Source organism: Rosa chinensis, chromosome 7 (genome assembly GCF_002994745.2).
Source record: "Rosa chinensis cultivar Old Blush chromosome 7, RchiOBHm-V2, whole genome shotgun sequence".
Taxonomy (NCBI): Eukaryota; Viridiplantae; Streptophyta; class Magnoliopsida; order Rosales; family Rosaceae; genus Rosa; species Rosa chinensis.
The window spans coordinates 37,115,574-37,128,147 of record NC_037094.1 but is presented as its reverse complement, the minus strand read 5'-3'; the positions used below and the strand labels follow the sequence as shown (position 1 = coordinate 37,128,147).

The window sequence follows — 12,574 nt, the reverse complement described above, 5'->3', positions numbered from 1 at the left end:
ATATATATATATATATACACACACAAAAGAAAGCTATAATTAGTAGATGAATACAAAGTTTATGACTATAAAATTCAAAAACCTAGTTTTGTTCATTCTAATTTATATTATAAAGAATTAATTGTTCCAAAGTTGATAATACTGAAAACCGAAATACCGAATTTGGTAGATACAATTAAAAACAAAAAATTTTGGTTGGTAATTGGTAGCTCAGTTTTGAAACCAAAAGTTTTGGTTTTGAAGTTTGTAATACCTATAACCGATTCGAACCGACCGAGTGACGGCCCTAATTAAAAGGAAGAGAATGTAAAAGTCTTATTCTCACCTATTTCCTCAATCTTATATTTTTTTGTGTTTTTGTAGATTACCATAATAACCTTTGAGATGAAATAATTATGAATTTTTATTTTTATTGTAAAGATCATTTATGGCAAATAAAAAAAGACACCAACTTTTGGCTTTCCTTTACAATAATAGAGATACAAGAAAAAAACAGCAAAAACACTAGAAGGGTAGAGTATAGATTCAATTTTGACAAAAAATGAAAGACACTAATGGTGCTCGTAGAAAAAAAACTGGTGGTGCGGGGTTCGGAACCCAGAGATCGCCAACTTCGTAAGGAAGTACCGTGGATGATCGAAGAAGTAGTCAAACCTGTTGTGCCTGAAACAACCATTAGAATAGTCCTCCAACATCTAGCATATGCTCTAATCACATTTAATACAAAATAAGAAACTCTACCTCGAGCCTAATAACCCTAGGTTTAATAGGGGACGGCCAGATATGTATGCAAGTGAAATAATTGTCTTCTTTGTGGGTATAATTATAAACTTTTTTAAGCCGACCATAGATGTGAATGACCATAGCTCGAGAGAATATCCTCTGATACTTCAAAGAAGACACCCCGAAAGACATCCTTTCATTTGAATAGCAATATTAGCTAGTGCGCAGGATGATGATTCTGCAAAATAATTCATTGTCTGGATCGCCAGCCATCAATAATATTAAGGACCTGCATAGCTATATAAATAATTGCCACTACATATATGCTAATGCCATCATCATTACAAAGTATTTTGTTATAACTATGTAGCTTATATGGTCCCCAACTTTAACACATGCGACCACAACAGACTCGGCCTGTGTGACGATGTTAAATAATGTTCGAAGACATCCCCTTCTTTCTCTAAGAAATGTGAGCCAGCTAGTAACTTAAGTTGCAAGCATTCTGGAGCAGATTGATGTTAATGTAAGCCAGCGCCTAATTCCTCTGTTTCAAACCGGGTTAGGCCAAAAGTAGATGAGAGACTTTGGAGTATGCAATTCCACGTTTGAATCTGGTGTCTCAAAAGTGTGGTGAGCACCAATATCAAACATGCTTTGTATAGTGGTTCCAGTGAAGAGATTTGTGGAACTTTGTTTCATAAAGCCATCTGATGTGAAAGTGTATTAAGCCACATTATGGAGTCTGATTAACATTCGTGAAGACAGAATTGTGCCCCAAGATTCAAAGCAATTCCAAGGAGTTCTGAAGGTCATGCCCTGCTCAGAGATGGTCTTATCGAAGTTCTGGAGCAAATAAGAAGAAAGAAAAAATGAAGGCAACTTAAACCTAATAATTGACTGTTCTTGAAACAAAAACCATTATAAAGAACGTCAATTGACTCTCTTGGCTCTCTCCCATGCTTTCACAGAGGATGCAATAACTCTGTTAAACTGGGAGTGTGGAACTCTTTTCCTTAATCCTAGATCAGCGTAAGGCTTAAATAAAGTCATTATGCGCCCCTTGATTTGTAAGTTTTCATTTTCCAAGTTTTAATGAAAGTTCTTCCCGGATAAGAAAGAAGGCCAAAAAGAATTACACAACTTGTTAACATCCAAAACTCAGAGGAAAAACAGAAGCCAAAATACACATACCTCAACTTATGCAACAGTCGAACGTGTAGCCATTCAGGGGTAGAGTAGCAACATGACAAACCTCTAGATAATAAATTTCACAGCCTTCAAATAAGGCTCTAGTTAATGAATACTTTTTATTGAAATACGAACAAGAAAGGGGGAACTGAAAGATGACAAACTCCAGACTTCGTTCCTCTTGCTGAGCAGCCAATCTGCAAGAACAGCCAACATCAAAAATAGAACTTACCGGACCAAAAATTTTACATGGATTCAGGAAAACAATAAGAAAGATCTGTGCCTCTAATATATCTTGTACAAACCAGCTTTCTGAGGTTCCACAAATGCCAGCACTATTCTACAATTAAAGAGCTACCCAGTTCTAACTATTGGCAAGCCTATTACAACCACCAATTACTCGTAAAATATGCATAACATTGTCTATAATATGCGGCGAGGTTGATTATTGGCTTGCTCCCTCAAATTTACTGGATTTCCCTTTTATTCCTCCAATTTGTTTCTGTAACTTTGTAGTCGTCCATCTTTAATCCATGTGTCCTACTCTAGGACTTACTATACTTGTCTGTCATTGTTACGGGTCCCTACCCAAGTCACCAACTTAGGCCTTATGGTTCTCCCATCCTCTCTCATCTCATGGCCACAACAACTGTAGTTCTTTCTCTAAAGCAGACACAAAAAACTGATCAAGATAAGCATACGCAATAGAAATTGCTACGGTTTTTATGGCCATGAGATGAGAGAAAAGGGTTTGGGATGATGAGTTGGGTTGATGTTTTACCCCTAAAAGTAACAGAACATCTAATGGAATGAAGGACTAAGGTGGGACTGTGGGACACTGCCACACTGGTAAAGTTAGACGAGTACAAAATAAATTATAAATAAAAATATTATTTAAAAAAAAATAAAAATTGGAGGCCTAAACTGGAGTTGGAAAAATCACAGGGATCAATGCTCAGTGACATGTCATGCTTCAATACGGACTCAAGCCTTACGAAGAATAGTAAGCAGACTCACTAATCACTAGCATAAAAATAAAAAATCAACATGGTGAAATCCTATTCAAACTGTCACTTGTGGAAAGCATCTTGAAAACCACCAAAACATTGTAGGAGTTGTAAACCTCCTCGGCTCCTCACACCTGGAGCTAAGTAATAGATTCAAGGTATGTATAATCACATCCTCGGCTCCTCAAAGTGCAACTATCCCTCAACTAAGTCAAACCAAACCTACCTACCACTGGATTCCTTTTCCAATTGAAAGTCTGAAACCCCAATTCCAAACATGAGAATACAGCAACTAGCGATAGGACTTGGAATTCAAAATGAACCTAAACCATAACCTAAGGACCAATTCGATAAACAAGAAATGAGATGTAAGATTCAATGCTTTAAGTATTTAGTAGATTCAATTGGTGCCGTAATTAATTGAAAATTGAAATTCCAACAGAGCCGTGAGTGAGAAAGGGAATGGTTTAGATCTGACTAACCTGAAATTAATTCAGTGAGAAAAGGAGTGAGGAGAGATGACGCAGTTGTACAACTGCTCGCCAACCATGTAGATGCCGAGGCCAGGAGTCACATGGCAGAGCTGATTCAAAAGCATCGGGAATAAAACCGTCAAAATACCTGCTTTCTCTTAACAAAATACTCGTCAGATACTGAGCTTTCTTCAAAGCAACAGCTACCTGCAAATGACATACAATAACTGCACTCAGAATTTATGGTGTTTATTCATTAAAATCGAAGAAGAGTACCAAAAGCCTAACAGGATTACAATAACTATAGATTATCTCTCCTTCTCTCTCTTCCTTTCCTTGGGGGAAAGATGAAGATCAGAAAATTACCCCAATCAGTGGATCCCTTTTAACAATGGAAAATACTTCATCTGCCAGTATATGACCTTTGCTCTAGGATCATAGTTCTTGTACATGCGATGGCCAAAACCTGACATCTTTTGCTTCCTGAAGGACAAATAGGAAACAATGTTTCAATAAATAGAAGATTAAAAATAAAAACAAAATGCAAATAAGGTTGCTTCACCAGTTACTTAACCAGTTAGATGTAAGCACAATACCTGCTCTTCACACCCTTAATGAACTCTGGAATGTTCTCAACAGATTCGATTTCAGTTGGCACCTTAAACACAGGCTGCACAAATCAAGGCCACAACAAGAAGATAATTGCTATTTGCAACATATAACACAAGGACAATGATGAATAGAAGAACACTCATCATATTAACCTGTAAATTCCAATCTCCCAATGCTGTGCATAATGGACTTCAACTTAGCATATCTGTTCTGAAGCAAGTAAACATTGCTTATGAAAATGAAACATACAAGCACTCACCTCATTTGGTCCGCCATGAAGTGGACCATATAGAGCTCCAACAGCTCCAGCAAGGGCAGTGGACACATCCACGCCACTACAAATACAGAGCCAGATGTGTTAAAAGAAAACCAAACTTTATTCAGGTTGCGTTTTCTGAGGCCTCATTGTGTTTAAAGTCTGAGATTCCTACCTTGACGCCAGATGCCAAGCAGCTGCTGAGCAATTCATCTCATGCTCTGCATAGAGTATGTATAGAAATGTCCAGTACACAAGCAAGTCGAGGATTTGGTTTATAAGGTGGATAAACAGGATGGACAATACAGGTATAAAAGAATGTTCATTCAACAAACAAAACCGACAACAAGGACAAAGTTTCCTTACATTTATAAATTGCCTGTTTTGGTTTTAGTACCATAAGCGATGAAATTTACAGGTATAAAAGAATGTTCCTTCAACAAACAAAACCGACAACAAGGACAAAGTTTCCTTATATTTCTAAATTGCCTGCTTTGGTTTTAGTACCATAAGCGATGAAATTTACACTAACATCATCAGATATTGACCATCTTCCTGTCAAAGGGTTGTATGCAAACCCAGCCATCTCTTGGACCTGGACAAAACCAACCAAACAATTAGTTTTAACTTTTAAGAAGTGCTGAGGCAGAGATCTCTATGCATGTAACAGTAATTAATATAAGGTGTTCAGCTTACTGAAATAGAAGCACGCTCCAGGATCAGGATTAGTTCTTCAGGAGTAAGAAAAGTTGACCATTGATGTGTACCTTTAGGAAGCTGTATTCAAAATGTCATCAACATGAGGAAAACCTATGACTGAACAAGATATAATAACAAATGAGACTAATAGACTATCATTTCAAAGCATAACACTCATGTGTGCAGAAGGAGTCTATCTTCTTGGCAGAAATATTTTACAGTTAACATCTGGGAGAATATCAGTCGAGTCCTTTTCAATAATAACAATTGGATACATATAGAACTTTTCTATAGGTTTGATGCATATTTTTTATACAACTTATGCAATTAAACCGCTTTAAACTGAAAAGTGGATAGTGTTTCATTATAAAAAGAATTTCCGAGTCCTCTGTGTAACGAAACAGGAATCATTTCTTGATGATTCCCATGCAAAAGGGTCAACATCTATTACACAAGTTGATTTTTCAGATACAATAAAACTGGGTTTTTTGGGGAGGTGGGGTGGGGAATTCTAGATATCCCAATATATTGACTGCTGGGTTTAAGACACAATACTTGCATGGATGAATCTCATGTTAGCCATAACAGGCTAAAAGTGAAGATCATCAACAAGTAGAATGATCACTTTTTTCAAGGGAAATTTCTAAGATAACCAAGTATACCAAGTATTTATGATAGCAAGATGCAATAATAGTACCTTCACATAAGAACAGATGATCAGTAAGTATATAAAACAACCACGGTCTACATTTGAGACTAGAACAAAACATGAAGCATGACCAATTTACAGCAAGCAATAGATGCTGCATGGAAATTGAGGATAGATAATCAACCAGCAGGTGTAAAGGAGTAAATACCCAGTGGAGCAGATACTCGGCTGCAATTATGGCAGTGGCATATGCTCTCATAGAACGGTTAATGGTTGAAATCACAGTAGCTCCACTGGGAACAGTTAAGGCTGACAGAGATTTACAGAAATCAGCAGGATTTTCCACATGCTCAATCACCTAAGGAATAATCTTCAATTTATTACAATTTGGATTTACTCCAAGACAATTTGAAAACAGTAAGAAAACCATACGCGGCTGATGTGTCGAGAGTGTATGCATACCTCTAAAGCAAACACAGCATCAAAACTCTTTTGCTCCTCGACTAGCTTTTCTGCGCATAATCGAAAAACACAAACCTTGAGTTTAAGAAAAGAGAAGGTATTGGAATATTGAAGAATATAAAGCACTCTCAAATTTTCAGTAAAGAAATAAGAATACTTACTAAGTGGCACTAAATCATGAGCAAACACTTACAAAATCAGGTTATGTCTATATTTTAGTACAAAAAGCATTTAAATTTTGTCACCACAAAATAACACTTGACACAGATAGGAAAGCAAAACAATCACAACATCAATTATGTTATGCAGGGATAACTCAGAAAACATATTTGATGTGGTTGTCAGATTGGTATTACTCATCCTTTTTACCAGATTTGATTACACTTGAGGCAACCAACCAAAAAAATTTAGAGAGTTTTGCACAACAAAACGAGGCACTAATTGTGTTTATCAGGAAAGAGAGAAGAAGAGAAGAGAAGAAGAGAGAAGAGGAGGAGGAGGAGGAGGGAGGGTGGACATGCATTCGAAATTGCGAAATTGTTCAAGAGATACCAATGAAATGCAACTCAGATAACCAGAAACTTTACTAAGTAGAATATAAAAGGGGATTAGCATGTACCAGCTGTAGTGCATTGATATTCAATTTTTAAGGTCACTGGATCCAAGTCCTGCATGAATTATTAATGTTTAGAGGTATCCTGATGTATATGAGCCCACTTGAACAAAATAATTACTCAGACCCATAGAATATATATAGTTATTGTTCAAAAGAATGGTCATACTGCGTGAAGGCGAGCTATCTTGATGTTTTTCTCAACAGCATCAACTCCTGTTACAATAGCTCCCATCCGAGCTAAAGGCTGAAAAAAGTTTAAAGATCAACATCAACCCATTTACCAAATACATTTTTCAGGTAAACTATCAGTTCAGTTACACATATCTTAAAGTAAAGAATCTGATCAAACTGGTCCATGCAATTAGAGACTAAAAGGGACAAAAAGCACCGGCACTCCAAATAGGAGTTACAGTCATATAATGTGGCAGTTGATAAAGTTACATGCCTTTGTAGGGCAATAGAAATGTCAATGTGATGGATACTGTCTCTGCAATAGACAAGTATCAGAGGATACTCAGCCAAACCAACACTAGTAAATTTGATCCCTATTGCCGAATGCCTAAATTACTCATCTGAAATAACATACCTCAGAAAGAATCCCACCTCCACAGCCAACATCAATAAATCTGAGCCCTTCAAAGGGCCTAGCAGATAACGGGTCCCTCCTGAAAATCAAAAACACAAAATAAGAAATGTGGAACCACTATCTTCCTATTAAGTCCTGATATATGTTTTCCGGTGTGATTCTTTATAACCATTTCATTTCAGCAAACAGAACCAGAAAGCAAGGAGACCTACTTCTGAATTACTTAGCAGCTACCCATTTTCAATACTCTCTAAACTCATAACTACAGTCAGGAAAGAATTGAGCTTCACCTGAAATGACGGCACAGCGTTGAGCGAATGAAGGCAAGCCTTGTAGGATTCATTGCATGCAACGGTTTGAATGGTCCTTCCAAATCCCACCTTTTTCATAAAAATCATCAAAGAATCTAATGTCACAAGTGAATTTCCTTCTCCTTGATCAAAACCACAGTTAAATGCATAAATTGAAATCTTCAAGGAAATTTCTCTCACCAGGTTCCGGAAATGGTGGCAAACTTAGCAAGCTCTGCCTGGTTCAGCGACGACAGAGACGGAGAAGGAGGGTTTTGCAGCAGTTGAATCAGAGGAGGCTCTCCAGAAGGAGGAGGCAGCGGAGGCCCATTGAGAAAAGCCTAGTGGCATTATGCAAGTTCAACAATCGAGGGGGTAGAATTCGGTGGAGGCTCGTAGAGGCAGTGACGGTGTACGGTGCTCGGAGTTGCTTCAAGAGCTTCCAAGTCATGGCCATTGTGTTTGTTAGAGAGAAGAGAGGAAAGAGCCGAAAGAGAGGACTTCAGGTTACGCTTCACAAAGGAATCAGACTTCAATTTAATGCTCGGCCAACAATATTTTTGATTTTCTTTGTTTAAACAAATGAATAGGGAAATAAGTCAAAATTAAACAGCCGGCCAAACCAAAGCTCTAAGAGAAAACTCACCATCATCAAATGACAATCATCAAAAGCGAGAGAATAATAATAAGCAACTAGAAACTCCGAAATATATCTAATAACTAGACAGCATAATGGGAGCTGCTGTTCCAGAAAAATAAGCATACAACCTATTACATGGAATCAAGGAAGGTTTTCATTTGCTACATCCATCTATGTCTGATCCATCCATCTTATAAGGTAATACATCATGAAGTTACATGCTTTCAAATTAATGTACCACTAAACAGCCACTTATCTATGAAGTTGCCATTTACAACCAGACCAAACATTGGCATGAATAAAGCTCCGCTGAGAAACCCGCCAAAACTATAGATCAAGTATGGTATATGAAAAACCATGATGATCAATCCATAGTCCATTAGACATCCATGCCCAGCGAGAAAGAATTCTTGATTATGCAAAATTAGTATCTTATGGATATATTCGGTTCAAGTAAAAAGGTCATACACTTCCATCAATCCTCTGCAAAACCAAGAAACCTATTGATATGCTTGGCAACTGGGGTGGCATCACCTGGATGGTATGGAGTGAGGGACTCCACTTCCATATCTGCTATAATGCGACAAAGTGTCTGTGGGTGAGCATAGTACAGATGCTTCCTGTCTGTTAGTTCTTCTGCCAACTCACTTTGATGGTTGTCCATCAAATCTTCATTAACCACGACAATTAAGGGCTTCCTAAGCTGCAATGTCTCAAATATGCTCCCTGAACCTGCATGACTAATTACAAGAGATGCTGCTCTCAGATACTCTGCAATGCTTGATGAAAAAGTGAAGTAATCTACCGCAATGGAGTCATCATCTCCTTCAGACTTTGAGGGAATATAGGAGCCACGGCCCATTTGAATGAGAAGGTCAGTGTACCCTCTTCTTGACAGCTCTTCTTTAACCTCTTCTGTATCCACCACTTTCACTAGAGCATCAAAACTAGTAGTTCCAACAGTCACAAAAACTGTCTTCTTACACTTGATTGTAACCTCACTATCTCCCATCTACAATCCGTCAAGGTTTCGCCCAAACTAATCCTGGTCAGAAGCTTTGGACCTGAAACACAATCTTATGGAATCAGGGAAGGTTATAAATAGGCAAATAGCTGTATCCCCCACATTCTTCCTTATTATTCTTTCCTATTGCCTATCTATATTTCTTTCCCCATTGCCCCTGTGGAGTAGACAAACAGAAGCAGAAATCCTTGCGAGGGTTATGATCTTCTTTTTCTTCTTCTTTTGCTTCACCCCTTCCCCCAAGCTTCTCATGGGCCTATTAGCGACATTGACCAGATCGTATTAACTAGACTACTAATTAGCCTTTTTATTTACAATCTAACCAACCCATATACAGAATAGTAAAATTCTAGTAGTCTTCCTATTTTGAAAACACAGAACACACCTTATACGAAATTATATCCAATCTTTCAATCACCATTCACTCGACATGCCACTATCTTACAAAGCAAACCAAGCAAAACCAAACAACAACTCATAAATTAAGGGATAGTTTCTTCGAGAAATCTGAATCCTTGTTTGAAATTCCCAAATGCAGCCCCAAAACCTCGACTTTTGCAATTTGTTGAAGAAAATATCATACATACAAGTGCACTAAACAGTAGTTGATCACCTCAGAGATTCAGACAAAAGTGCAAAATTTTGAAAAGCCAATTCCAGCATTAAGAAGAACATGATCAGAGCATAATGTGCGAAAACTAAGCAGTTAAGAATCCCTAGAGCTAATCTACGCCCAATCCACAGCTCTGTGTTTCTTATCACACTCCTCTCAGCAAACAATGAAGCGTTTAAAAGACTACAGAAGTTAAATTGAACCTGCTGTAATCGCCGGCGGTGAGTGAGAGAGAGGCGTCCGAACAGTTGCAAAAAATTAAGAAAACCAAAAAGAAAGAGGAGGAAATATTGCTCAGAGTCAGAGGTAGCCAGGCAGGGCTGTCACTTGGTTTGGTAATTACCAAATCCAATCGATATTTTAAGTTTGGTAAACTGATTTTTTAGTAACAGAGATCCATAAAACTGAAATAAAAAATTATTGAAAAAGTTGGTTTGGTTTTGATAAATACCGAATCTACCGATTATCTAAATATTAGCTTTATATACTATGGTTTTCAATACACATACATGTATATTAAGAAATAAACATAAAAAATTTCATAATAGCATGAACATTACTACATATACTACATTAATAGTACATGTATTTTAAGTAACTTAGTTAAAGATGGTTAAATAACCTAGTTTTATTGAAAATAACTCAAACTTGATGTCATATATACAAAAGAAAATTATAATTAGAAGATGAGTACAAAGTTTATGACTATAAAATTGAAAAACTGTTAAAGGAAAAACATATTATGTGCCTTCGTCAAAGCAACTGACGGAGAGGGAATCAAGGAATCAGTGATTACCATCAATCAACACAATTATAGATCAATCAGCATTCAATGTATTTAATGTAATTAATATTTCCGTTGTAACTCTATCCCTATATAAATGGACTATGAAATGAAATGAGTAGACTATTCCAATCTCAATTTTACTTTAACACGTTATCAGCACGCTCAGAGCAAATAGCCAAAGAAAAAAAAAACCTAATTTTCTAGTTTTCTTTCTATTGAAAAAAAAAAAACCTAGAAGAAATATTCTCTGCCGCCACCACACCGGCCTCTCCGCACCCACGCCTTGTAGCAGATCTGCACCTGTTCTGCTCATCCCAGCGCGCAGCTGCACTTCAAGATCGACGAGCCTCACGGCGCCTCATCAGACCGGATTACTAAGGGCACCCAAATCATCCAACACAGCCCTTCTCACCGCCCAACGCCTGAATCAGCTCCACTGCCATATTCGTTCAGACCCAACACTTGGCTTATTTTTAAACAGTTGTGAAGGCATGATGCCTCATTTTTAATTAGACTATTGTTTAAGTCTTAAAGTTTATTTTCAATCATGGATTGATGAATAAGATTTCTGAACAAGACCTTGATTTGATTATTGTTGGCTTATTAACAAATTTTGAATTTTATTCTGAAGCACTGAATTTATTCAAATTTATTTACTATACACATATTTACATAGTTCAACATAGCACTATGAAGATGTAAAGCAATACATCTAGAGAAAAAAATTATTAGAATGAAAAGAATACCATTCTACGCAAATAGAAATACTCTAAAAAATATGAGTTATATTTTCTAAATACCTCCCATTTATTTATAGGAATGAATGGAGGAGAAATTGAGTGCTTAGATGATAGTGGGACTACCCACACAATATTAAGAAATAGGCAATTATTCATTGAACTAATAGCCTATAATTCCTCTGTGACTACGATGATTAGATTATCACAACTAGTAAAGGGGCGAGGAACTGCCAAATTTTTGCTGCCTAATGGCGCAACATTTCAAGTCACAGACGCTCTATATGCACCAAGAGATAATCGAACCTTGTTAATGTTTCAAAGCAATTTATGCCAACGGTTATCATGTAAAAACACACCGTGAGAATGGAACTGAATACCTTGATATTACATCTAATGACTGTGGAAGGAAACACATCTTAGAGAAACTTTTGAGTCAATTTAGTGGACTGTATCTCACTACGATTCGGATCATTGAATCCTATACTGTCACCAACAATGAAATGTGGGACACTGACTCATACAGGCTTTTTGCATGACCGCCTATGGCACCGAGGTCGTGATATGATGATCCGTATTTTTCAAGAACTCACACGGACATCCCTTCTTTCGAGTGAAAAATGGGAGAAAAATCCGCCACACTGCAAGGTGTCGGTTCTAGTATTGCTCAAATGCAGTCATTGACTTCTGAAGTACCAGAAGCACTACCTCCCTCCCATTATGCCTCATTGACTATTTCAAAGGCACATCACTCGTTTTGCAAAGCCTGCTCTTTAGCAAAAACAGGATCGAGACCTTCCTATGCTAAAGATACAAAACAAAACATTCCATTCTTACAAAGGATACAAAGAAATGTCTGTGGACCTATCCATCCAGAATGCGGACCATTCAAGTACTTTATGGTTCTGGTGGATGCTTCGACAATCTGGTCACATGTCGTTTTATTGTCCACAAGAAATGCTGCAACACTCCTAGCACAGATTATACGTTTAAGGGCTCACCACCCTGATCACCTTATCAAGTCTATAAGGCTTGATAACGCTAGAGTTTACATCAAAAGCATTTGATGATTATTGCATGTCTATCGAGATTGATGTAGAGCATCCTATACCCCATGTGCATACACAAAATGGTCTCGCAGAAACCACCATCGAAAGGCTACAGATGGTGGCTAGGGCATTGGTTATGCGCCCCAACCTGCCTATATTT

The 12,574-nt window shown here is 37.4% G+C and overlaps 2 protein-coding genes across 2 annotated transcripts; both read right to left on the bottom strand.

Annotated features, from left to right (window-relative positions):
- Positions 1-1,884: 1,884 nt before the first annotated feature.
- LOC112177865 (ubiquinone biosynthesis O-methyltransferase, mitochondrial) lies at positions 1,885-8,021 on the bottom strand. Its single transcript, XM_024316107.2, has 15 exons — positions 7,974-8,021; positions 7,766-7,905; positions 7,565-7,654; positions 7,275-7,353; positions 6,855-6,932; positions 6,692-6,740; positions 6,073-6,122; positions 5,819-5,968; positions 4,959-5,039; positions 4,438-4,857; positions 4,159-4,341; positions 3,991-4,064; positions 3,761-3,877; positions 3,404-3,601; positions 1,885-2,111 (listed from the first exon to the last, which is right to left on the bottom strand). Exons 1-10 carry the CDS (start codon positions 8,019-8,021, stop codon positions 4,735-4,737), a joined length of 888 nt encoding a protein of 295 aa, XP_024171875.1. The 3' UTR covers positions 1,885-2,111; positions 3,404-3,601; positions 3,761-3,877; positions 3,991-4,064; positions 4,159-4,341; positions 4,438-4,734.
- A 223-nt stretch (positions 8,022-8,244) lies between these two features.
- LOC112179187 (UDP-N-acetylglucosamine transferase subunit ALG13 homolog) lies at positions 8,245-10,175 on the bottom strand. Its single transcript, XM_040511590.1, has 2 exons — positions 10,045-10,175; positions 8,245-9,268 (listed from the first exon to the last, which is right to left on the bottom strand). The coding sequence occupies exon 2, from the start codon at positions 9,214-9,216 to the stop codon at positions 8,680-8,682; it is 537 nt and encodes a 178-aa protein (XP_040367524.1). The 5' UTR covers positions 9,217-9,268; positions 10,045-10,175; the 3' UTR covers positions 8,245-8,679.
- Positions 10,176-12,574: the final 2,399 nt, after the last annotated feature.